The sequence below is a fragment of the Canis aureus genome, chromosome 18 (assembly GCF_053574225.1).
Source record: "Canis aureus isolate CA01 chromosome 18, VMU_Caureus_v.1.0, whole genome shotgun sequence".
In the NCBI taxonomy this organism is placed as follows: Eukaryota; Metazoa; Chordata; class Mammalia; order Carnivora; family Canidae; genus Canis; species Canis aureus.
In genome coordinates this window covers 20,703,000-20,728,110 of record NC_135628.1, presented here as the reverse complement: position 1 = coordinate 20,728,110, position 25,111 = coordinate 20,703,000, and the positions used below count along the sequence as shown (strand labels likewise).

At 50.5% G+C, this 25,111-nt stretch overlaps 4 protein-coding genes across 8 annotated transcripts in view; all 4 read right to left on the bottom strand.

Moving 5' to 3' along the window:
- Positions 1–25,111, bottom strand: part of HOXA3 (homeobox A3) — a 45,505-nt gene that overhangs the window by 18,550 nt on the left and 1,844 nt on the right. For 3 of the 5 annotated variants that reach the window (XM_077856433.1, XM_077856434.1, XM_077856432.1), the window contains exons 2-3: positions 14,464–14,567; positions 1,017–1,196 (exon numbers count right to left, since the gene is read on the bottom strand). The gene's annotated coding sequence lies outside the window, so the exon portion shown is untranslated. The remainder of the gene's footprint in view (positions 1–1,016; positions 1,197–14,463; positions 14,568–25,111) is intronic. The other 2 variants (XM_077856436.1, XM_077856435.1) reach the window with 1 other exon arrangement.
- HOXA4 (homeobox A4) lies at positions 2,682–4,974 on the bottom strand. Its single transcript, XM_077856456.1, has 2 exons — positions 4,291–4,974; positions 2,682–3,738 (listed from the first exon to the last, which is right to left on the bottom strand). The coding sequence occupies exons 1-2, from the start codon at positions 4,895–4,897 to the stop codon at positions 3,392–3,394; spliced, it is 954 nt and encodes a 317-aa protein (XP_077712582.1). The 5' UTR covers positions 4,898–4,974; the 3' UTR covers positions 2,682–3,391.
- Positions 15,452–18,369, bottom strand: HOXA5 (homeobox A5). Its single transcript, XM_077856440.1, has 2 exons — positions 17,466–18,369; positions 15,452–16,481 (listed from the first exon to the last, which is right to left on the bottom strand). Exons 1-2 carry the CDS (start codon positions 18,358–18,360, stop codon positions 16,231–16,233), a joined length of 1,146 nt encoding a protein of 381 aa, XP_077712566.1. The 5' UTR covers positions 18,361–18,369; the 3' UTR covers positions 15,452–16,230.
- HOXA6 (homeobox A6) lies at positions 20,069–22,383 on the bottom strand. Its single transcript, XM_077856462.1, has 2 exons — positions 21,724–22,383; positions 20,069–20,328 (listed from the first exon to the last, which is right to left on the bottom strand). The coding sequence occupies exons 1-2, from the start codon at positions 22,163–22,165 to the stop codon at positions 20,069–20,071; spliced, it is 702 nt and encodes a 233-aa protein (XP_077712588.1). The 5' UTR covers positions 22,166–22,383.

Sequence of the window (25,111 nt, the reverse complement as noted above, 5' to 3'; positions counted from 1 at the left end):
TTTGGAAGCTTAGAAGAGCAGGGAGACAGTAGAAATGGTGGTCCCCACCCCTTGGAGAGGAAGCTGAGAGGTAGGGGGGAACATGGGCACCCAGGGATAGCTGGGTATAGAATCAGAGATGCTGTGCAGAGGGCCTACTCCCCATATATCTAGGTAATCTTCCCATGAGCTCCATCCTGGGTATTAAGTACTCTACTATGCCTGTCACAGTTGAATTCCCGCTGTAATAAAACACCGGGTATATCGTAGATTTCAGCAAAACTAGGAAAGAGAGCCTGCAAAGTGCCATTTTTCTTCAGGGGGGAGAGTGTTAAGTACTTAATTCAAACTGTGACCATTAAAGTGTCTCCTATCCGATTTAGGTTGATTTCAGATGTTGACAAAACTTTTATCTCCAGAGTCATGCACAGCTTGGCTCTGTGACTAAAGCAAAGGAGTATGTATTATAGGGAAAGAGGGAGAAAGAGAAAAGGAGAGCATGCATAAGGGTCATTTTGGTAGGAGAATTATAGAGCTTACACAAAATACTGTCTTTAAAGGTCAAGGGTTTGAGGGGCCACTAGGGTTCGCTTTAAAAAAAAAACAATTAATGAGATAGAAAATTTGTCCTCTGGGTGAACTCTTATGGTTGCCCTAGCAAAGGGAAGACAATGCATGATTTTAAAGCCCAAAGTGGGATTTTCTAAGCTGTTATAACAAGGTCCCTTAAAGTCCAAATCGAAAACAGGCAAAACATTATAAAGAAATGACTATTGTTTGGGTCATTTTGGATAATTTCAGCTTTGCAAAAACTTAACAATACCTTAATAATCAAGACAGTTTGGACCAAAATGCCATTTTGTTCTGGTATATTACAAAAACAATTTTTCCATCCTTTCTCTTCCTTTCCTGGATAGATTATAAGAGTATGTGAAATAAAGTTATCCGTTTCATCCCCATACAACTGCCTCTGGGATGAAGCTAACGAATGCCCCTATACCCCTGCTTCCCTACAAAGGAGAAATATAAGAATTTACCTTAAATGATGATAATCTGCCATTTGAGGTTTTGCAGCTCGACACTCAATTTCCACCAAGAGTCTAGGCATTTTTTGAGCAGACAGCCAAGATGCTGCGTCTTTGCCCGAGACCATATTATTTGCAAGAAGATCCCTCGCTTCTCCACAGACTTTTCCCAGAGAATGCCTTTCAGAATTGCTGTTGAATTACAAAGAAGTATTTATTGTATGAGGTGATTAATGATTCCTGGGAAAATTGCTATTTTCAGCGTGATTTAATTTCGTTTTACAAGTGCGTGTTGTAGGGGGAGGGTTAATAAGTTTCAGCAGCAGTTGCAGTGCCTCCAGAAATCCCTGGCACCCGTTCATACCGTTTAAAATGCACTTTATGCCAGTTTTGGCCTGACTTGGGAAGGCGTGTATTTGTTTGCCCCTGAATTTTCTTGGGGAGAAGTGGAGGCCCCTCTGAGACTGGTGTCCACCACTCTCCTCTCAGATATGGTTTGTTCATAGGTAGGGAACTGCTCAGCCTTGCCTGTATCACACACAAGGCGACAGCGATAAAAGGAACAGCACTGACCACTGGCTAAGGGTTTGCCACTGATGGGAAAATGTGTTTAAAATTCCTCTGGTATAGCAAAGGTAGGTGAGCGCCCCCTCCCATCTCTACTAAAATTATAACATGAATTAAACGCTGCACACATTCACGGCCAGGTGACAGTTATATTCTGGGGCTGGTGTGTGTTGGTTTTCTGCATCTTGTTGCAGAACCCACCGTTCAAGTGACACCCAAGTCTAAATTCTCTTTACTGATACCAGGAAATACATACAAGAGTTACAGAGATTGCAATGTGGGTTTTGATTTTCAACCTTTGACTCTAGATCTTTAGGTTGGATAGAAAGATCCAGGAGCACTGGAGAAAAGTGACCCTCGCTCAGAGATTGGCTTTTTTCCAGCACTGAATACTCCCAGGTCTACCTTGCTTAGGATACATTTTGAGAGTGTCATTATGCTTTTTCTTTCCTCAGAGAAACCTTGGAGGATTTACTGGGAAATTTTACTGTTTATTTTGAAAGCTCCTGCTTCTGAGAGAGAGAGAGAGAGAGAGAGAGAGAGAAAGAAAAACAAAAATCCCCAAGCTGTAGGTAGTGAAGAAAACCTTAAAAATAACCAAGAAACCAAAAGCAATCTCAACTCTGCACAAACTATTTTTTATCTCCAGGGAAACAGGCAGATTAAGTGTGAAGGTGCAATAAATACCAAAGGGACCACTTCTTTCCAAGTGTGCTCAGAGTTCAGCGTGTAGAACAGCTGCAGAAACCCCTGGGCCCTCAGCATTGCGCGGTTTCACCTTTCATTGCAGGGAAGGACACGTTTCTATGCCTTACAGAGACTTGAAGCCTGAAAGCCTGGCCAAGTTTGGGAAGAAGAGGAGCCCTCTCAGAGCTCAAGAGCCTTCCTGCTCTTTGGAACTTTTCCCACAGTGGGTCAAACTTGACAAGAGTTCAGCTCAAGTTGAACACACTCACACAAATGATGTGAGCAGTCAAAATCCAAGTGAACATAACTCCAGCCATCTACAAAATTTTACATGCAAGGTCAGACATCTCAATCCAGAGAACTTTCGGGTTGTGGGTTTGTTTTTGGTTTTTTTTTTTTAATTAAAAGTAGGAAACACACAAATGTGTCTTAGAACTTTAATGGTTTTTTAAAACAGAGTTTATTCTTAGCACATGGCTTTTTATATAGCCACACCACAATTTGTACAGTTGCACATAGGTCTAAATGCACTCCCCTCTCCCCAGAGATTGTGCCTCAGAATAAGACAACAATAACCCTACAACAATATTTTAAATAAATGCAAGGAAAGGAAACTAACATGTGTCACATCTACCATCAAGGTCTATACATTTTGAGAATTAAATAATCTGGTGAGGTCCACAATGTCTACTCATTTATTCAGTTCAATACAAGCTTGTATGAGCTGCCTTAATGTGGAAGGGGGAGGTAGGGAAGGTGGGAAAGGGGTCTGTTTTCTTCTGCTTGCAACAAATATACATGTGTATGTCCCCAGTCACCATGGGCTGTCCAGCTGACATTAGCCACCTCTAAAGTATTCGTTGCCAAGAGGTCAGTCTCAGGTACCCAAACCTGGCAGCCTTATTCAGGCAAGCAGGTTGTTCTATCACCCAGCATCCTGGCTATTATCCTCTCCTGGGTGGCAACCAGCACACACTCTTACCGGGATAATGTCTTCTTTTTTTATAATCCTTTTCACCAAGTTGGGTTTTGTTTTGGGGTCTGTTATGGTCCAGACAGGTAGGAATATGGGGCAAAGGGCGGAAGGGGGGTAAGCAGGTGGGGGAATGAAACTGGTCTAGATCTCTAGAAGATTATATGGAGGAGGGAATGGGTGTGGAGGCACCCTGGTGGGGGTGGGGATGCAGGTGCGGGCTCTGAGTCTGTGCTTTCCCTGGCGGGCCTGCTGAGGCCGAGGCCGAGTTGGAGGATCGCATCTTAGTGTTGGGCAATTTGTGATCTTTCTTCCACTTCATCCTCCGGTTCTGAAACCAGATCTTGACCTGGCGCTCGGACAAGCAGAGCGTGTGGGCGATCTCGATGCGGCGCCGCCGGGTCAGGTAGCGGTTAAAGTGGAACTCCTTCTCCAGCTCCAAGACCTGCTGTCGGGTGTATGCGGTTCGAGAGCGCTTGGGCTCCCCTCCGTTATAACTGGGGTTGACTGAACGCCCACAACCCCGAAGGAGAAGGCCAAGGAGGAGGGAGTGGAAGAGAGGGAAAGGAGGAGGAGAGAGAAGGTGGGGTGGGGAAGAGCAATTGGACATCATCATTATATAATAACCTGACACCAAGTTCACGCAAGATACATAAAACGGCAAAGAAAATGTTTCACAGGCTATTGACAACGGGAAACACCCGAGAGCCATAAAGAATGGTGCTGGGCATTGGGGCTGAAGAAAAGCTTCAAAGACACATGGCCTGAAGCCTCTGCCAGGGCAATTAAATTTATGGGGGCTATAATTACTGCCCTAACAGTTTGGCGTCTCGTAAATCTCTCGATAAAGGGACCCCGGGTACAAAAGGGTTCTCACGTTAGGATCAGGCGGCTGGCTGGCGCGCACACACCCACATCCCACTGTAGCTCGGGCCAGATGGGGGCTCCCCTCCAGAGGCCCCCCTGCCCCTCAGCCTCTTCGGCTGACCCTCGCCCCGACCCCCGAACCCTGCCCGGCCCCAGCCCACCCTCCCGCGCCTCCCCAGCGGCGCCACGTACCGGCGCTGACATGGATCTTCTTCATCCAGGGGTACACCACAGGCTCTTTGCCCTTCAGGCCCGGCGGGCTCTTGTCGGCCAGGAGCAGCGGGCACGCGGGGGCGCTGCCCCCTGCCGGGGCGCCCGGGGTGGCGGGAGCCGCCTCGCAGCGCCGCGGGGGCGCGGGGGGCGCCGCGCGGTGCTGCGGGGGCGGCGGCGGCAGGCCGTGGCTCGCGTGCAGGCCGTGCGCGGGACCCTTGGCTCGCGCCGGGGGCTGCTCGGGCTGCGGCTGCCGCCCCGGGCTGGCGCCACCGCGGTAGCCATAGGGGTAGGCGGCGTCGGCGGCGGCGGGCGCGGGGTAGAGCGCGGCCGCGGGGTAGGAGGGCTCGCGGGCAGCCCGCGGCGCGTAGTAGGAGGCGGGGGGCTCGCGGCTGCTGCCCGCGTGGGGGAGCTGGGGCTGCTGCGCCGGCAGGTGCTGGGCCGCGGGCGCTGGGGGCTGCTGGTAGCTGGGGCCCCCGCCTGGGCCGCCGTCTCCGCCGCCCGGGCCGCTGTGCTGCGCGTACTCCTCAAAGGGAGGGAACTTGGGCTCGATGTAGTTGGAGTTTATCAAAAACGAGCTCATGGTCATTAATTTGTGAAGTGCAAAAATACTAATTTTTCTCGCGTTGTCGTTTTTCTGGGCTCGCCGAGGCCCCTCCCCCTCCTGCCTCGCTTCCCATCCCCCCCTTTCCTCCGCTCCCTTCCCCTCCCCCGCTGTCAAGCGCCCACCCCTCCCCCTCCCCCTCCCCCTCCCGCCGCCGCCGCCGCCGCCGCCGCCGCCGCCGCCAACGCCACCAAAGTTCGCGCCGCTCCTCCCTCCTCCCCCCCGCGCGCGCGCGCGTGCGCGCTCTCGTCTCGGCCCCGCGCGCGCCCCCGCCCGGGACCCACCACGTGACCAGCCCCCGCCAATGGGCACGGCGCGCGCGCGGACCCGGATCAGGAAGCGCGCGGGCGGGTGATGAATGCCGCTGTCCGGCCTCCGGCGGAGGGAGGGAGCTGGAGCTCTCGGTCCCCCCCAACCCCCCAAGTTTGAGTCCTGCTGGGAATTCGGGGCCCGCCTGGGCTTCTGGTCCTCTCGGACGCCCGGGCCGGGCCCTTTCCGTGCCGTGCTCCTGGCGTAGGCCTCGGGGCAGCCGGTTGACCGCGGCCCAGCGCTGACCTCGGGCCCAGGCTAGCCAGGCCTGGCGTCTTCCAGGGTTCGAGACCGGCGGGGGGAGGGAATGGCGTCGAGACCTTGGAGGTACCCTGATTTTTTGTTTTTTGTTGTTTTTCTAAATCGTGGCCCCGGAATAAAACGAATAAAGCCCATTTTTTTCACCAGCTGATCCCCTTCCCCCGCAGCGTGCTCGCCGAGTCCGCCAGGCATCCCCTGCTTCGAGCGGCCCCGGCCGGGAGCCGCAGAGGGTGGGTGGGGGGAATAGCTGAAACCGGCCGGAGCCTGCAGAGCAAGGCCGGTCCAGTATCACCGGATGGGTGCTTTTATTTTTATTTTTTCTTTCTTTTCGCGACAGAATCTCCTTGGGTTTTTTCCCTAAGAAAAATCAGAACCTTTCTAATAGCATCTCATCTGATGGAGGCGTCGATGTGAGAGTTCAACGTGCTTGCATTTACTAGGTGCAACTGTGAGAGAGAAGGTAGCCCAAGGGTGGGAATAGGTAGCAGCGACGCCTCCACAAGATCGAGCTTTGGAACCAACAACTTCCCATTTCAGAACAATCCTCAAACAAAAACAAGCTAAGGACGGAATAGGCACTGTGCCCAGCCTGATCGCTGACGGGTCTTCGCCCCCCCACCCCCAATAGGAATTCTGTATTTTGTCTTTTTTGGATGCTGCTTTCTCCGTTTGTATTTGAGGCTAACGTTATATTTACTGGATAGTCTGTAATTTCTGAATTGCTGAAAAATTAGCATATTAACGATATCAGTAGCTCTGGAAAGGGGGGAGAGAGGACTGTTGCCTGCCATTTGGTAATTGAAATTTGATGGGTAAACTAATTACGCCATTATTAACAAATAAATTACATATTAATTCCACCTAATGTTGATCTTTGAAGTAAATACTGATGCCTTGCTTGTAGTGTGTACTTTCCCTTTCCTTTTTCCGAGTAACAGGCACACCTGGATCCTCTACTTTGCAGGCTGGATTAAAGCAGTGCAAACTAGCATAGTCACCAGGCTAAAAAGACTTTCATATTGGCATGCAAAGCAAGGATTTTTCAGCTGGTGCACCTTAGTTGATTTTTCAAAGAGCAGTATAAACAGCTTTCTCACAACTGAGTCTGGATTGCAGACAAGGAAACTTATAGCCTAAGCCTGGAGACACTTCAAAAGGAATGGCAATTCTATCTTCATTTACATCGGCTACTCATATGAGTTACTAAATGCTGGAATATATCCATTTGATGGATAGTCATTTAATGCTTAGCCACATAAAGCCTATTATATGGGACTAATCTTTAAACTAATTTAGGAAAAGAGGTTAAAAAAGGGATCATGTTAGCTTTCCAACTGGAATCACCCTGAAGTGGTACAAAGAGGTTTTCCACATTGTATGTGTGTCTCTGAAGAGTGCTGTCCATCGACATGGGCACCCTGAAATTTTTCTAAATGAAATCTGAGCCACAGACAGAAATCAACGCAGAGTATAATCTTTAGACATCCTCTCTGGAATTGGGTTGGGGCGGGGGCGGCGGTGGTGGTGGGGGGAAACCTAGCCTGTGATACAGTTACCTAAACCAGTATTTCTCGACAGCGAGAAAAAAATAATATATACATATATACTATTTTATATGAACAATATATACATACAAAATGTAATTTACAAAACGTGGCTTTCTAAGCTTCAAGGGGAGAAAAAAAACATGACAAGGAAATTTCACCCTCATGTCATCAGCCCTTGAGTACTAGGGTCTTACCTACATCTGTTTAATATTATTTACAGACACTAAAACACAAAATTCATGTTGTTTAGCCTCAGAACCTTCTACGGAGTTTCTATTGTAAAGTATTAACGAGGCACAGGCACTGTTTTGTATATGGTTAACCTAAACGAGTTAACTGTGGCTGTGTTTCATGTGGCTCTATTACTTTAGGAAGATGGGCTTATACAGAATTCCCCAAGGCCTGTAACTTGTCTTTGTGGTTCCTATCATAAACACAAACGGAGCCAGGACCACCAAGTGTTATCTCACACACCGACATTTTGACATTTTACTGCAAGATTTATGGCTGTAATAAACAATCTCAGTACCTTTTCTGATCCTTCCACAATCTCTCTTTGCAAGCCATAGCATCTTTCCATTGAATCAAATCATCTTTTGAAAAACGTTAAAAAAACCCCCAAAGCCTCTTGCCTTTACCTAAGATCCAACACACGAAAGTAAAGCCAGGAAGAGACAAACTCAATTAATAAATAAACCGATGTTTACCAGCAGCATCTCGCCCGAGAAAAGATGGGATGCCCTGAAACCGAGCAGAGAGAGAGCGTGCTAATCTTCGCACACCAACTGGCTCCAGTCCCTAGCAGGGTGAAAGCGTTATCCTTTTCTTGGGAAACTGGTGAGCGCATTTGCTCATTTCCACGTGCAGAGATAACATATATTCCCAACAAAAGCTTTCTTAAAATCCCATTAAGTGAAATAACTTTTCATCATGTCCTCGAATCCCAGATGGAAAAGGAGAGCGAAGAGAGTCTAAGGGAGAGGGAGGGCAAGAGGGAGGCAGTGTTTGCAGCCTAGTTTGAATCTGATTTGAATCATTTTGAATATATTTGGAACAGCCTTCCCTCTTGAATGCAACCCTGTCCCAAGTTTCAAAGTGACCGAACAGTGACACCGTGTGCATTTTGTTTCTTATTAATCTTACACATTGACAGTCTTTGTTAAATCACAAGGCGCGCTCTTCACTAGCCGACATTTTCATATTTGTTAGACGCGCTGACCTGAAGTTCACCTCGGCCTTGGACTTTGCGCTTCTAAAAGGTCTATACAGTGTCTTTTAGAGAGCAGAGTGCTTTGCCCAGGTCATTCCTTCTCAGGGAAAACCAAGGGGGAAAAGCAAAGGAAATGTAAACGTTATGGAATGTATTGACTGTATTTGTCCTTTGTTCTTTAGAGCGAGAGTTCTCCAGACTGTTCTCTGTCTGAGGCAAGTCTCTGGAGCGCACACGGGAATAGCTGAATTTCAAAATGCCTGATGGTGGCATTTGAGGGCTTCCCGGACACCTACGCTAGGCATATGATTTTAGAGAAGCAGTACTTTATCAGCCATGCCACCAATTAATTGTTTAGGGGCAGTTTTCTTGTTGTAGTGTATAATAGTGAACACAACCCACACATAAGGATTGATGTTTGTATCCGGATTTAACATGAATTTCATGTGTGGATTGTGTGAGGGACCTAAAGATAAAAATCCTCCAAATAAAAAAAAGTAGGTATCCTCAATGCAGTAACTTCTGCAGGTACTTTTTTTTTTTAACTTTAAATACTGGCTAAGGGGTGTCTATGTTTATTGAAGTTGACATGTTTCTAAGGAGTGGCACGCTTTTAACCAATAATGCAGTAACAAGGTTTTCTTGAAAAGACACATAATTGTCTTGGTGAGTAATAGAGGGGGTTTCAGTTTTCTTCATTTCGCTAGCCCAGATGTGGTAAAGTGTTCACTGCTATAACAGCAATCACCACGGTTGTTTCCTTCTATTTTCATCTGGCACACCCCCATTTGGCTTCAAGCTCTTGGCCAGAGTAAAAACTTTACACATTGCACAGTGGAAGCAATCTGATTACTTCCATGAAGGCAGTGCTTAGGAAATATTTACTTTACCACTAAACGTACCTGGCACCAACAAATCCAATCAACCAGAATGTATTGGGATGATCTTAAATATCCCTGCAAGAATCCACATTCTGAGTGGCTGAATTGACTCATTTCTAAAGTTAAAAACACAGAACAAAATTTCATCTTTCTCTTCTGTTTTCCTACTCTGATTACTCAAAGATCAATACATAGGCAAGGACAACATGTCCCCCCCTCCCCCAGAAAACAGATTCTAATGGCACCAACTTGTACAGCTAATATAGGAGCATGAAAAATAAAATATTGTTTAGTTCTCCAGTTGCAACTCACACATGAGGCACGGTTCCAGTTGGCTTCCTTAACACACTATTCCCTTTCTTTTCTACTCTCCCACCCTTCCTTCTTTCCCCTTAGCTTTATTCCAAATGTATTTTTAAAGCGTCTTTTCTAGAGAATAGAATCCCTCATGGTGGTCTTAGCGAAGTGGTTTGGCTTTTGTGGATTCCCATTTTCCTGTTCAAATGGCATGCTTTTTTCAGCTTAGTTATCCGCTACTTCCAGACGGTAGCATTTGTCTTACGCTGGAGTTAGGGTTACCAACAAACAGAAGCAAAAATTTCCAACAACAGGAACATTTTCATGGTACCAATAAGAGTTTTCTCGCTGCTGGAAGAATCCTGCCCTTTCTGGAGCATTCCCACTTCCTTCCCTCCCTTCCCAGCTCTGGGAACTCTTTGCATTTAGTGGGTGGAGGTTTCAGAAAGACCATTCTGCTTTTGAAAATGGCAAAGAACACATTTTGGGAGAAGTGCCTGTGCTTGCCTCTTGTTCTCACACACTTTGGGGGATGTACGAGAAAGAAAAAGAAACCGTCCAATCAAAAGAACAATTTTCAAATAAAGGTTCTCTTGCCGCTGAAGATATGATGAAACCTCAAGAACTATATATTGTTTCTTAAATGTCTACCGATTAGTTTAGAGCTTTTTAATTTTGTGACAAACCCACAGACTCCTGGTTCTCCAACATCTAAGGTGTTGGTGTTTTAGTAATCTGTGCCTATTTACCTGCTGCTATTCCCTCCGAATGGGAGCGATAATTCAAGATGAAATACAGCATGTATTACTCTTGAAAAGAGGAATTTTCTCTCCTTTCCTCCGTAATTGAGGTCATTCAACCACCAGGGTTCACCTGGAGTCCATACCATGATACACGCGTCACTCCGAGCCATTTTATCTTTTGTGCTGATAGTCAAGATCGCAGCTCTAACATTGACATCAAACTCCGTCTGGGCAGATGACTAAGAGTGCTGCACAACATAAACTTTTGACCCTCAACTTTCTGACCTGCAGTTGCAACGCACTAACCACAAAGATACACAAAGCTATGCCTCTTCTTTCAGGGGGAAGGGGCCCCCAAGGAATCTCAGGGACACCCTGCTTCTGGCACTGCCTTTTGGATTAAGAGGGTGGATTGGATAGTTTTGGGTGTTTGTGACTCTATTTCCTGTCAAATCAGCCTCCTTCCTACCTCTTTTTGTCAGCACTTAAAGAAGAGTGAGATTATTTTTTAAAATCACTCATCATCGCATTTAACAGGGAAAATTTGGATAAGGACAGTGGAACCTCAAAAAAAAAGTGAAGGAAAAAAAGAAGACAGGGAGAAAGCAGGCAGCGGGGGTTGGAGACATTTTCCCCCCTTTATTTAAAAATAAAGACGCAGTCCTAATTGTTGGGAGAGCTGGCCCAGGCAAGCGAGTTGACTGTGAACTTGTACTAAAGCGTGCTCTGCTGGCGATTCCTAGGGTGTGCAGATTTATCTTCTCTGCATTTACTTAACCCGGCAGTGAACTGCACGGGCGTCATTTGTTAGGCGATGACAGACTTCACCTCCAGCAAGGGCTGCTTCACAAAATCGCAATAATTACCCAATAACCTTCATAACAAATATTATTATTGAAAATACCGGTTTGTGGGGAGGGGACCTAGTGGAAGAAGGACAGCTTTCTTTGTGAAAAACACCAAACAAAACAGACCTAGGCAGATCCAGTTCTGGGGTTCAGAATGGCCAGGACTGTGGTTCCCCTCTCCTAGGTGGGTGGGACCCTAGACCGACCCCCTCAACCTTGTATGGAAGCCCCGTTACAGTTTTGTCATTGACTAGAAAGAAATTTTGCCTTAGAAGCCAAAAAGGGATGGAGCCCACAACATTCTGCACTCTCCATGGTGGGCAAACCTCAGACAGACTCCCAAGCTAAGGCAGAGGAAGACGCTTCGAAGGGCATCTTTTAAGCTAAAGGGATTGTCTTCCTCTTTAATAGCCCATCTTTCAGGATGTAATTTGCTCTCCCCTCACTAATTGTTTGGATATAATACTCTTCACATCTCAACAAATGAACATGACTCTGTTTCTGGTAGAAAATTCTGTCTTGCTCTCCCAGAGCCGCCAACAATGAAGCAGGGGAATGAGCTGGAGAAAAGGAATCTCGGCATAATGTTGTGAAATTAGACCATGGAAACCCTAACAAACCCCTAAGTAAGTGTGACCAGAAGCTTCCTATTATATTTATAGTTCAGGAAATATTGTCTCTTCAGCTTGTAGAAACAAACGAGGCCCTGCACATACTGGACACCTTCTCCTTTTACAAGATGAGGAGCACAGACACTTCTGCCACCGGCTGAGGCTGGATGTCTTCATAAAGCCCTTAATGACAGAGATTTTTTTTCCTCCTAAGTAAGTTCCTCTGCAAAAACAACACCAAAGAATGCACAAGAAGAAATAACTTATCTACAAAATGAGCAGATAACCAGCCATCCTTTTTACTATGCTTCCTATGAAAATAGGAAGAAAAGAAATTCTCCAATCATGCTCACACAGGTCTGACTGGATGCTGTATTTTTTAAAAAGTCATTTAACTCCTTGTGAGTGAACCTGCTCTCCTAAGAACTCTGAAGTTTTATGAAGATTACAAGAGACAGAAATAAGCAAGCTGACAATATTTATAGCCTGTATTTTTTTTAATACATGGGAAAGATTCTCTGTATTGGGTAATGCTGGATATGGGTCCAACAGCCTTTCTGCCCATTCCCACACCCCGGGTGGGATGTGGCCACGGAGGTGGTGTGGACACTTCCTCCGGGCAAGTTACTCAAATGAACCTGCCAGAAGCCCTATCACTCTTTTTTTTCTGCTACTAATTTTAGTCACCAAGAAATCACTCAAGCAAGATCACCAAATGAGTAACTAAAATAAAACCTTAACCCAATATTTTCCAGTAAAGAACTCAAAAGTCAGAGCAGCAAAACAAAGACTCTAGATTTCTCACAGACACACAAAATGACAAAAGAGAACCCAAATAGAGTTTATATTCTGGTTCCCAGTAAGATGCCAACACATCTTCCTGAGTGCTGAAATATTAGTACTTTAATAGGTCACACAAGATGACTTCAGAGATTTGCCTCGCCACTACTTCAGAGAAGTGGGACTTGTGGGAGGGTTTTGATTTTTCATAAAACTTCCCAGGTCTGTTTTTTGAACCTCTGACTTTGGGGACAACTGTTGGACTTCTTCTGTTGGGTATAAGTGGCCTCTGCACAATAAAGTTTGTTGAAACTCCAAAACTATACCCTTTTTTTTTTTCATTTTAAGCACTTAGTAAAAATATCTTTACCAATTAGCACTTGCAGGAAAACTATCCAACTCCTAAGGAGAAAATCATCTGGAGACAGATCTTTTTTTTTCTTTTTTTTTTTTTCTTTTTTCTTTTTGGTTCATTTCTGAGTTGGAGAATTTGGCTTAATTCTTCAGAGGGAGTAGGGGAAATCTGCTAGGTCCCTTGTGGGTACCCATCCAGAGAAAGACCCTTGGAGAGGCCACAGCATCCCCAGTCACTGCCTCTGAAGATCTTATATGAGGATTTGGGGACAAAGAGGGTGGTGGCTGAGGCCAAGTTAGAATTGTACCCAGGAAAAATTTATTTCACCTTACTTCACTGTTGGTGCAATATTGGGAACTGTTTTGGAAATCATAGATTATGTAAATTTCCTGGGATCAAACAGAATGAGCAGCTAACAAAAGAAAGGCGGAAATCTCCTACTGACAAATGACCAATTTCTTCCCTAAACTATCCTTTATGACGTGTCAGGAAAAACAACCTAATGGCTCTGGGGACTTTTAAGTTGGGCATTGAAGACACCTCCACTTCCCCCCCAAACTTTAGGGCACAGTTTGGAAGGCAGAATTTTTCTGTGTGTTGAGGGGGAGTAAATTTCTCTAATCTTTAGTGTTACCTAGGGGGAAATCCCTAAGTTGCCTTTTGAGTGTCCTGTGCGTGTGTGCACGTTCTAATTCTACAAAGGAGGAGAGGAAAAGGAAAGAAGAGAGGGAGAAGAAAGGGAAGGCGGAAGAAAAGAAAGCGCTTTAACTCCTTTCATTTAGCCTGGGGATTCAAAGACTAAAGTTAAATCCGGCCATAAAGTTTATTGCTTCAGACTCACAGGCGGGTGAGAACAGTCCCACCGAAATAAAAAGACCGTGCAGGGAAACAAGGTTCAGGGCCTGGTCCCGGGTGCAGGGGAGGGGGCGGTGAGCCCTCCGCCCCCCCACCCCCCACTCCTCGCCCCAGGTGGGGGACCCGCAGTCCCCAGAGCCCTGGGCTCGGCCTGGCGACCCAGGGGCCCAGCCTGGAGGTGCGGCCGGCGCCTCACCGGGCCTCTGTCACCCTCCGGCTCTCTCCCGAGCCAGCCTGAAACTCGGCCCCGAAGGCAGCCGCCTCAATTCAGGGCTGCCAGATGACCCCGGCCCGCGAAGACATATTGCCACAGCCCCATAAGGAATCCCGCCAGGGTCGGCCTCGGCCCTGCCCGGGCCTTTCTTTCCAACTCCAAGCACTCCTCGGCGCAGCGCGGCCCTCGGCGCCCGCGGCCCGGCGCCCCGCTGTCTCCCAGCCCCCACCCTAGGGCTCCGCGACCCCCCGACGAGCCAGCCCCGCCAGCCCCGCCAGCCCCGGAATGGGGGGGCGGCGGCCTGGCCGAGTCTGCACACACAGGGCCCGTTCGCACACAAAAATCATCTTTTGCGCGCCGGCGAGAGCAGCGGAAGTCATTAACATTCGCGGTCGTGCAGCAAGCAATTAAAGTTAGGCCTGGGGACGCGGCGGCCACAGGCGCTTTTCACCGGGGTGCCTCGCAGAGCTGGCTCCTGGCGCTGCTACTGTGGGCAGGGGAAAAGTTGGCTCTGCCCTTTTGAATTCAGAGGCCACCTCAGAGCCATTGAACCAGAGAGAGAGAGAGAAAGAGAGAGAGATGGAGGAAGAAAGTTTTCAGAGTACAAATAAACTTGAAAGCGCTTAGGAGGCGAGCTTACCTTAACTCGGAGGGAGCCATTTTTCAGAGAGTTTTGAGAACTTGTGGTTTGGACACTTCTTGACCTAAAATTGACAATTTGAATGACCAGGCGGCACACGTAGCCTGCAAAAGAGTCAAATGGAGTCCAGCGTCAGTGAGATTATATGTTATGTGGTATATAATGTTGGATGTCAACTCCCCAAAACCATAAAACTTACTTTAATGGCCCCACGTGACGTTTTATAGCCAGTGAGCCGATCTGTCTGTGCTATGGATGATTTTACGATCTAATTCATAGACAAAACCCTATTCATTTGGCACCCAAATGTCATATAGCCGGAACTGGGGCTTATAAAGTTTACTGTTTTATAACTTTTAAAAGGAAAGACGGCATCAGTGTAAGCAGTCGGTAAATGTGCAAATCTCTAGTTGCGCTTTAGCTGCTCTGAGGAGTTTCCCAATCGAGCTAGGATGGGGTAAGTACCTTCCATTTGTAGCAAATTAATTGTAGCAAAAGAAGCCAACTGGGCTCAGGGTAAGGAATGGGAAGGGGTGCCTGGGTGGGTTAAGGGGCAGAGGGTTTCGAAGCCATGATGGGGCGCAGCAGCCTCTTCAGCAAGTGAAGGCCTAGGATGACCTTAGCAAAGAGGCAGCATCTGTGTGGGCCCTGAGGGCTGCTAACAAAGCCCAGTGCTTTTGCTCCTTCTTTCTCTCTTTTCCTTTTTTTTTTTTTTTTTTTTTTGGTACCCAGTAAGTTCACTTGGTTTCCTCAGAGATGGGCAGGTTGGACTCAGGCTTTGGAACCACCTACATACAGCTTTTCCACCTTCTGCCCTGCACTCTGATGGGTCAGAGTTAGGGAGGTGGCGGGTCAGGGTGTTAGTTAGTCTGAGGTCTCCTAGCACAGGCAGGCTGCTCAGGTAGCCTCAGACTCACTGCCTCCCAGCACTGGACAGACAGAAGAGCAGAAAGAGCCGCTTGCTATTTTGGCACAAACCAGACCAAGAGAACTTACAATAGAAAGTTTATTTTTTTGTTTCCAGTCAGTATTTTTTTCCTTAAAAACAAATACAAAAAAAAAAAAAAAAAAGCTGATCACAGTTTGCTTAAACAGCCAGACTCGGACAATATTTGTAACTTTGTTCACAAAAACATACATCACTGAAGCTGCGCTTAGGAGAGCCACTTCCAGAGTTCGTGCAAAGGGTCCTACAAAGGCACGCAGGGACACACCGCTCGGAGTCACAGTTTTCGTCACAGAGTCACTAGTCACTACACGTCAAACAAGTTAAGTTGTGTCTCATCAAGTCACCTCTACAACAGCATTAATTACACAAGGAATATAGGTAGTTTGAATAAAAATATCTTTAACAGCTTGGAGCTATTGAGACAGGAATACTTCCACTCACATGCACAGTTAAACAACTGGAGTGCAACACACAACATTGGCACTAAACGAGGTTGAAGGGGGACTTTTTTGTGTGTTTTTTTCTCTTTTTTGTTATAGTTACTTCAAGTAACACAGCTTGCTTCATATAAATAAGTTAAAACATCTATTTTTTTTTTCAAGACAAAGCCATTCAGGACAAAGAGATGAACAGAAAGCAGATCTACTTATACAGGCGCTATAATGGCAATAAACAGGCTCATGATTAAAAGATGAATTAGGGCAACGAGAACAGGGCTTCTTCACAGAAGGAACACAAGGGAGTTTCAGAAAGTCACCTTAGTACTGACACTACGCGGGATCCGCTAATACTGCTCAGTACTTTAAACGCTCAAATACTCAGGGGCGGAAGGCCCCTCCCGCCGCCGCCATGCTCATGCTTTTCAGCTTATTATCCTTTTTCCATTTCATTCTCCGGTTTTGGAACCAGATTTTAATTTGTCTCTCGGAGAGGCAAAGAGCATGTGCTATTTCAATCCTTCTTCGGCGGGTCAGGTAGCGGTTGAAGTGGAACTCCTTCTCCAGCTCCAGAGTCTGGTAGCGCGTGTAGGCCGTCCGGGCTCTCTTGCCTTCCGGGCCGCCTATGTTGTCTGCAACAGAAAAGTCAGCGATTTAGCCACCAACTCCGCAGCCCCCGGGTGCCCAAGTCGAGCTGGGGTCCTGAGCAGGGAGCGGGGGAGAAACGCTCAACAAGTCCTCCCTGCTCGCCGGCCCACCCCTCCCGAATTTCCTTCCCTCTTCCTTTCTAGAGAGAACACAATACAGTTTGGACTCTGGGAACAATCGGCCCATCTGAGGCTGGAGCCGCGTCCCGGAGGATCGCCCGGCTTTCCTTCACCCCTCTCCTGCCCTCTGGCCCTGCCCCTGGCGTCCCGAGGAGGGGCACAGCCCTCCCAGGCAGCCCACCTCTCAGAAACCCACGGAAGCAAGGCCCTTTCCTGAGCGCCCAAGTGGCCTCCAGGTCACCCTCCCCTAAAGTTCCAGCCCCGCGAGCCGCCTTCTGTTCCAGCCTGCACGCTTGGGGCGCCTGCTTTCTTTTTCTTCCCCTTTCTGCTGTCCCTTCTGCTCCCAAACTTCAGAATCCCGCCGGCTCTCGCCTCGATTATTCCCCCCCCCCCAAGCCCCTTTTCGGGGACTCTAATTAGTAACGCTGTTTCCCCAGCGTAGCCCTCCTCATAAATTATCCGCCCTGACAAGCCCAATTCACGGCCCCTACTGCCATCCTCTACCTCTCTGCGCCCTGCTCGGCTGGCCTGACCCGGGAGCGCGTTCCGAGGCGCTGGGGTTCGATATGGGATTTTTCCTCCCCACCCCCCCGTTTCAACATCTAAACTTGCCTGGCCAGCGGCCCTTCTCCCCCACCCCCATCCCTCCCCATCTGCGAGCTTTGGGCGCTGCAGAGAAGAGAAGGTGAAAGGAGGAAGGCAGGGGAAGGGAACGGCGGGGAGAGACTCCACAGGGCTGGGAGAGGCGAGACCAGGAGACAGACGGGAAGAGAGGGCGGTAAAGAAGAGAGGGGGGACCGAGAGCCGCGCCCCCGCGGCCGCGTGGATTTAGAAAAAGGCTGGCTTTACCATGACTTATGTGCAGCTTGCGCATCCAGGGGTAGATCTGGGGTTGGGCGGGCGGCGCCGGGCTCGGCTCGCTCTGCGCGCTCGCCTGCTCGCTGCTGGCGGGGGCGTCCTCCTCGGCTCCGGACGCCGTGCCAACCCCCTCTCTGCTGCTGATGTGGGTGCTGCCGGCGTTGGCCGAGGCGCCGCTGGAGTTGCCCAGGGAGTTTTTCCCGCCGTGGTGGCTGTCGCTGCCGGGCGAGGGGGCCACGGCGGAGCAGGGCAGCGGGTCGGGCGGAGGCGAGTGCGTGGACGTGGCCGGCTGGCTGTACCTGGGCTCGGCGGGCGCCGCGCTGGCGCCGGCCGCGTAGCTGCGGGCGCGCTCCCCGGAGCCAAAGTGGCCGGAGCCTGAGCGGCCGACGCTGAGATCCATGCCATTGTAGCCGTAGCCGTACCTGCCGGAGTGCATGCTCGCCGAGTCCCTGAATTGCTCGCTCACGGAACTATGATCTCCATAATTATGCAACTGGTAGTCCGGGCCATTTGGATAGCGACCGCAAAATGAGTTTACAAAATAAGAGCTCATTTGTTTTTTGATATGTGTGCTTGATTTGTGGCTCGCGGTCGTTTGTGCGTCTATAGCACCCTTGCACAATTTATGATGAATTATGGAAATGACTGGGACATGTACTTGGTTCCCTCCTACGTAGGCACCCAAATATGGGGTACGACTTCGAATCACGTGCTTTTGTTGTCCAGTCGTAAATCCTGCCTGATGACCTCTAGAGGTAAACTCGTGCACTAATGGGGGAGTTGGGTGGAGGCGAGAGGGGTGGCGCGCGCGCCGCAGGCGCGTGCCCGCCACCCGCCGCCGCCGTTCAGTCGGACTCGAGCGCCACCCGCTGGAGGCAGGGCGCATCGCTCCGCTTCCGACCCAGGGCTGCAAGGGCCGGGGTCGAATTGAGGTTACAGCCCATTATGGCAAAATTATTGCATTTCCCTCGCAGTTCCATTAGGATGTACCAATTGTGAGGCCGTCAGCTGCCGATCGCGCGCCCGGCGAGGATGCAGAGGATTGGGGGGAGATGGTGACTTGGATTTTATTTACAACAACTTTATTTCCCCGCTGTGCAGCCCCTCTTATTTTTGTGTCGAGGTTGGGGTCGGTTCTGCCCGTCGTGCCGGCAGCTCTGAAATTTGAAAATACAGATATCACCTTCGGGGAAGGGGGGAGGCCATTTAGCCAATTGGAGAAATAAATCCTGCCCGCAGCAGCAGCTACAATTACGGCTCTGTTTTTCTGTGAGTGCATGAGGGACAGTGTCCCTGCCGCTCTTAAATGACAGGCGTCTATTAAAGATAGCTTTTGTGTAGTGTTTCTCCGAGGCGAGGTCAAATTCCATACACTTTTATAACCGGAGTCGATTTTTCTTTCGTGTAAATATGGTTTTCGTGTCATTAGTTCGCTATTTGATTTGCTTTAAGTATCCAATCCGGAGAATCTTCACCACCAGGTCCCTTTCCTGGAGGCAGCCGGGCCCCAAGTCGGAGGGTTCTCTGTGAACCCAGCCAGTGGGCCCAGCCTCCCCGCAGCCACAGAAGCTGCTTGGAGGCTGGGGATCCTTGGGCCGAGGTATGAGCGTCTTGCTTAGACCTCCAGGAGTAAAATGAGGGTGCTAATGGAAGCATTTCGTGCCAGTGCCTAGTAGCTTCGTATTTTCCTGGGTCCTGAAAGACGAAAGTAGATCACGAATATAGCCGAAAGGCATGGGGGGGTGGGGACTTCCCGCTGGAGGCTGAGCGTCGCAGGCACCCCTGGCACATTTGGAAACCAGGACTCTTGCCCCATGGCCCCGAGCCCCTTCCTTTGGTCCTGAAAGCTACCCTGGTAGCAGCGCAGGCACCATCGGAGGCGGGGTCCGGGATCCGGAGCTGGAGCCTTCGGGAGCCCAGGCTCTCCGGGGGCTGTAAAGTTCCACCCGCGCCCAGGTTGCGGCGGCTCGGCTGAGGCTGCTGCTCTTCCACGGACGGTTGCGCGCGCGGGGCCGAGAGACTAGGCTGTCTCAGGGCCCCCTTTGTTCCTTACGCTTCTTCCTGTCTAGGAGCGGCCTGGAATGCCACTGCAGTGCTGGGGCCCCGGCCTTTAGGCCCCCTCTTTCCAGTGGCCCGAGTCGATTTGGTGGTACCCTCCGGGACTTGGTGGCGAGGGACCGAGGCGGAAACGCCCAGACACCCACCGAAAGGGGCTCGGCCCCGGGTTCTTTCCTCTCCAGCAATCCCGCGTCCCCGAGCTCAGGAGCACGCAAAGGCGCAATATAGCACAAGAGCCAGGGACGAATTCGGGGCGCGCCCCGGGATCCGGAGCCGGCTAGGGCAGCCTTGGAGAGCGGGACTGTGTGTGCAGTGCGCCCTGCTCCACCGCTGGGATTGGCTGTGTGTAGTATTATTATTATTATTATTATTTTGGTAAGAAATAAATGCTCAGGCGTTTGCAAAGCTCCCAACTCCCCTGAAGCTGCGGAAGCCCCCCGGAGGAGCAGGCGGGGGAGAAAAGTTGGGGAGCAGGCGAAGGCAAGGGGGCAAAGCCGAGGGAGGTTGCGGCGCTGGCCTGGTCCCTGCCCAGGCGTCTACTCGCCAGCCTTTGCCTCCGCGTCCTCCCCGCTGGGCTGTGTGGAATTGATGAGTTTATTTTCCTTTTTCCACTTCATGCGGCGGTTCTGGAACCAGATCTTGATCTGGCGCTCGGTGAGGCAGAGCGCGTTGGCGATCTCGATGCGGCGGCGCCGCGTCAGGTAGCGGTTGAAGTGGAACTCCTTCTCCAGCTCCAGCGTCTGGTAGCGCGTGTAGGTCTGGCGGCCTCGGCGCCCGTGACTCCCATACACAGCACCTGCGGGCAGAAATGGCCGGGCGCCCGGTGAGCCAGGATCCCGGCAGCCGAACCAGTCAGACCCGCGCCCCGCGCCCCTGGCCTCTAAACTGGAAGCCCACTCGCCTCCGCTCCAGCCTCTTTCGCTATGTCTAAGGCCAAAAGCCGGCCGGATGGGAGAAGATTATTTCCTACCAAGCGAGATGTTTTCCACCTAAAACAATTTGGAGTGAGAAGTTATTGTTTTTTGGAAAATCTGCTCAGTCAGAAAACCATTACAAGCAAAATAAGAGAATGAGCTGCTTAATTCAGGGTACCTGAGTTGTGCTTTTGTGGGAGTGTAGTCTGTGTGTGTCTGGAAGGGATGGGTGCGGAACCCTGGAAGTAGGTTGGACCCTAGGAATTCACACACGGATTTCTGTGAAGGTGTTACTGTGGCCACACATGTCAGGACTCAACATGGGGGTTTTTTGGAAGATGAAAAATGGTTAGCCCTCTCAAATCTTTGCAAACTCCCCCAAACTGTATGGCCCTTCTGAGAAATACAGCACTCTTGGAAAAAAAAAAAAAAGTGGATCTTAAAGCAAAACACTATCAGTCTAAAAATCTGCCCTAGGCTCTGCCCTGCTCCAAGGATTCTCTGTCGAGTTTTCGGAAACCAGAGGCAAAGGGATGGAGCGATGGGCCATCTGGGGTTTCTGGAAATGTAGGACTGTGATGGGCTATCTGTTCTGGTGCCAAAGGAGCCCATGGGTGGGGGGCTTCCCCACCCCCAAGCTGGGTGTGTGAGACTCAGGCAGGGCCTCAAAAGGAGGCACAAGTTGGCTAAGAGTGAGCAGTTGAGTGGAAGGGGGAGGAGGGGAGGGAGGGGAAAGAGAAAAAATCCTGAGGCTGGGGATGTGGCCCTCCAAGGCTTTAGGGAGACACTAGTGAGAGCCTTTAATCTATATGGATTTCTGAAAGGCAGAAAGGAGAGGGGTTGGGGAGTGAAAGGGAGTTATCAATGGTGGGTGCAGAAGGCCATCTCTGCTTGGGGATCTGAGCAGGGTGTTATTACCAGGGTGAAGTGTGGGCAGGCACTCCCTCCCACCCAGCCTAGCTCTCTGTTCAGGTTGCCCCTGTCACTGAGTCTCACATAGAGTGGCAGTGACCCCTCTCGATTCCCTAAGGTGTCACCTTACAAGGATACTAGTGCCGAGCCTTCACACGGCCACAGCTTGATTGCCTCACTGGGCATGGGTTGGGGTTGTTTGTTTTTGTTTTTGTTTTTAATCTCTTAAAAAAGCCAAAGAAACTTTGTTCAGTCTTTCCTCCTCTCTTTCTATTTCCTCCTTCTACTTTCTCTGTCTCCGCCTTCCTTCCTCCTTTCCCCGTCTCCCTCCACTCTCCTGGGGGGGCTGCAGGGAAATGCCTTACCCGCGCAGGAGTTCATCCGCTGCATCCAGGGGTAAACGGGGCTCGTGTACTTCCGGTCGGTGCCTTCGTCATGGAGGGCTTTGCCCGGCACGCTGCTGCTGTCGGGTTTGTACTGCTGCTCGGGAGAAAAGTGCAGGTAGTCCCCGGGGCCCCTCTGCTTGCCACTGCCCGAGGGCGAGGCGCCACTGAGCTCCTTATCAGAATAGAAACACGAGGCCCCGTACTCGTAGGACGCCCGGTTGCAGGCCAGGACCGAGTTGGACTGTTGGTAGAAACAAGGTGAGGTGTACGTCTTGTCCGGGAGGCTCGACGCCCCGTACGAGGCCGGGAAGGGCCTCAGCGCGTCATAGCCGGCCGGGTAGAGGGGCAGCTGGCCCAAGAAGGAGTCCTGGCCGCTGGGCAGGCTCCCGGGGAAAGTGGGATTCACAAAATAGGAACTCATTTGCGCGCCCCTCTGCAGGACTGTGATTTGTTGTGTATTAGTACATCTGGCTATAACTATTAGTAGTCATCGAACTGGTTTGTTTCTGGATGGCCGAACGCCAAAAGCGACAGCAGCAAATCGCACCAGCTGACGCGGCGGCGGCCAATGGGAGCGAGCGCTGGAGCCCGCTCCCCGGGGACCGCGGCGACCGAGGCAGCAAAGTTACAAACAGCCCCCAGCCCGCCCGCCCGCCGCCGGCCCGGCAGATTGATGGGCGCGCACAGCCAGCCGGCCCGGCTCTCCTCCCGAACGCCGGCGGCGGGCACGGCCCGGGTAGGGGCGTGCGGATCGGGCCGGGCTAGGGGCACTGGAGTCCGGGCCGCCGCAGAGGCCCCGCCAGCCCCGCTCCTTCCTCCTCCCCTTCTTGCCTGGTCGGATTTTGCTGGTTTTTCTTTCCAAACAGGAAACCTGGCAGCCCCGCGCCCGGAGGGGCGGTGACAACGCTGGCTTTGCTCCCCACCGGCCTGCCCTCCCGGCAGGGCCCTGAGTTTGCCCCTCCCTCTGCGCTCCCCTACCCGTGGGTGCGGGTTCCAGAGCTCGAGAAGGGGGTGTGAGAAACCAGGCCTTCACGCCCAGCTCCTCACTCCTGCACCTTAGCAATCGGTGCATCCCTTTCTCCTCTCCTTCCCCACACCCACCGAGGGCCTGGGCCTCGCTGCCGCCACCGCCGCCGCCGGGTGCGGAAGGCTCACCTCCAGCTGACCAGGATGCGGCCAAACCTCTTCCCCGACCGGCCCCATCCTCCCACATACAACACGCCTCCTTTGAGTCCTGACGGGCTCCCCTCCAATGGCCAGCGACTGGGTGGCCTCAAAGCACCCCACAAGCTGGGCATCCCCCGTCCTACCTCTGCACCCAGGAGCTGAGAGGCCAGAAACCACTGTTTTCAACAAGAAAGGGACCTACAGAGGAGTGGTCTTGAGACTGAGCTCGGAAGCCGGCTGTGGGACCTGCTCCCCTCGCCCAGCACTTGGGACTCGCCAACCCGACACCCTGACAGCTCAGAGCTGAGACAGATCCAGATGTGGAATCTCTGTCCTCATTCTGGAGGCACAGCCACCCAAGGTCTCTGCCCAGCCAGGCATAGAAGGAAGCTGGGATGTTCCAAGGCCGTGAGATCATTGGTGTGCTTGGTTTGCAGGGTGTCCCACAGCCCGCCCTTTCCTGGGGTGTACCCCTTCCTTGCCTTTCCTGGGGCTGTTGGGGGTCTGCTGCCTGCAGTTGCTCCTATACCAGGAAGAGCTGCCTCAACCGCTCCAGGAATCCTCTGCATTGCTTTTTACCGTGGTCCCAGGCCTGGCCTTCCCCAGACAGGACGTGAAAAGCATGTCCTGGTTTACTTTCCCTTGCTTGAGAGGTGTGCCTTCCAGATAGTTGACTTTTACAGCACATGGATCAATCTCATTTTGTAAAATGTGATATCTTTCCAGTGGCATTTTTACAACTGTATTTGTTGGGCTAGTAAAACCCTTGAATTAGCTTTAAAATCCTCAATTCTGTGGAGGCTGAAGAAAAACTATTTATACAATTTGGTTGTATTTCCAGAGGATACTTGTAAGATCTGTAAGATTCTGGTGAATGCAGGCCGATGGGGCTCAGGACTTGGGGGGGGGGATACCAATGCCTCCTAGGGATCTGCCAACGACTTCCTTAATCTCTTCCTTGCTTTTTGAATTTTTCCCCTGCCCTCACTTCCCTCAAAAGGAGAAAATTGGGAAAGGACGGGACTACAGGACTACGGGTGGCCCCCACAGAACCTCGTGAGCACCCCTGAAAGTGGCTGCTGCCCACCCGATGGGGGCTGTACCCAGAAGCCTTCTGCCTGTGTCCCAAACCAATCCAAACTGGGAAAGTTTCCCCTGTGTATATATAAAGAAGGGCCCCGCAGGAGAAGATAGAATATAACATTTCCCTCGAATTCCTTCGGGGAATAGACACGATAGGCGCAAATGAAAGCTCAAGGTTAAAATTCTAAAGGAAACCATATTTTTAAAGCTAGATCCAAAGAAAATCATGTTTGAGTTATTGTTTCTTAAACAAGACCATCAGATGACAGTGATTTCAAACAAATTATTATTATATAAGACGAAAATAACTGTTGAGAAATGTTGATAAATGTTTACATTTATAATTTCTGTTTCATATCTCCAGGTCTCACACAGTATTGGGACTGATGGCAGTTTACTACCTATGCTACTATTGTTACTATTTGTCATGGTTTGACTTGGATTCTTGATCTAATAATTACCCCAGACAATGACAGAATTTGATTTCTCAGCTAAGAGCCAAAAAATACTGTATTTCCAGCTTCTGTAGGCACTGAGATAGAAAAAATAAATTAAATCTCTACGTGTTAGCCAAGGCTGGTACATATTATGTTGGCAACGGCCCAATTTATTTCTCCAACCAGCATTAGGTGCCTATATATATGGAGAGAGAGAGAGAGAGAGAGAGAGAGAAACAGAGCGAGAGACACACACACCGCTCAGGCAAGAATAGGAGCCCCAGACGCTGGACGGAGCCTCTCCTGGGATAGTGAGAACGGCTACCAGGACTCTCTCTTCTAGGTCAAAGCCACGGAGAAAGTCCACTTACCTTTCAGCTGCTCTTCAAAGGGGACTGGATGGTGTGCAGGGCCCCACAGTCCGCCCTTTCCCTGGGCTGCCCACTCGACCTCCGCCAGCCTGGAGAGCGGCCCGCCGGTGTGTTGGGGGGGACCTTGAGGGCCACCCAGGCCGCCTGGATCTGTAGCCCAGGCCAGAGCCCATAGCATACAGGTGCGGCCTCCGCCTGTCACAGGCCCTCGCCTGACGCCAAAGCCCGCCTTTCTTGCCATAGTCAATCCTCCTCAGGGCCAGCCAGGCCTGCAGGCCTCGGGACCAGGAGTGGTCTCTCCGATCTCAA

Coding starts and splice junctions, on each gene's coding strand:
- HOXA4 (XM_077856456.1), bottom strand. CDS start 4,897: ATGACCATGAGCTCGTTTTTGATAAACTCCAACTACATCGAGCCCAAG. Junction 3,739..4,290: donor GAAGATCCATGTCAGCGCCG/GTACGTGGCGCC, acceptor GTGGGCGTTCAG/TCAACCCCAGTTATAACGGA.
- HOXA5 (XM_077856440.1), bottom strand. CDS start 18,360: ATGCGCCCTGCCTCCAGCGGGTGGCGCTCGAGTCCGACTGAACGGCGG. Junction 16,482..17,465: donor CAAGCTGCACATAAGTCATG/GTAAAGCCAGCC, acceptor TTTCTGTTGCAG/ACAACATAGGCGGCCCGGAA.
- HOXA6 (XM_077856462.1), bottom strand. CDS start 22,165: ATGAGTTCCTATTTTGTGAATCCCACTTTCCCCGGGAGCCTGCCCAGC. Junction 20,329..21,723: donor GCGGATGAACTCCTGCGCGG/GTAAGGCATTTC, acceptor TTCTGCCCGCAG/GTGCTGTGTATGGGAGTCAC.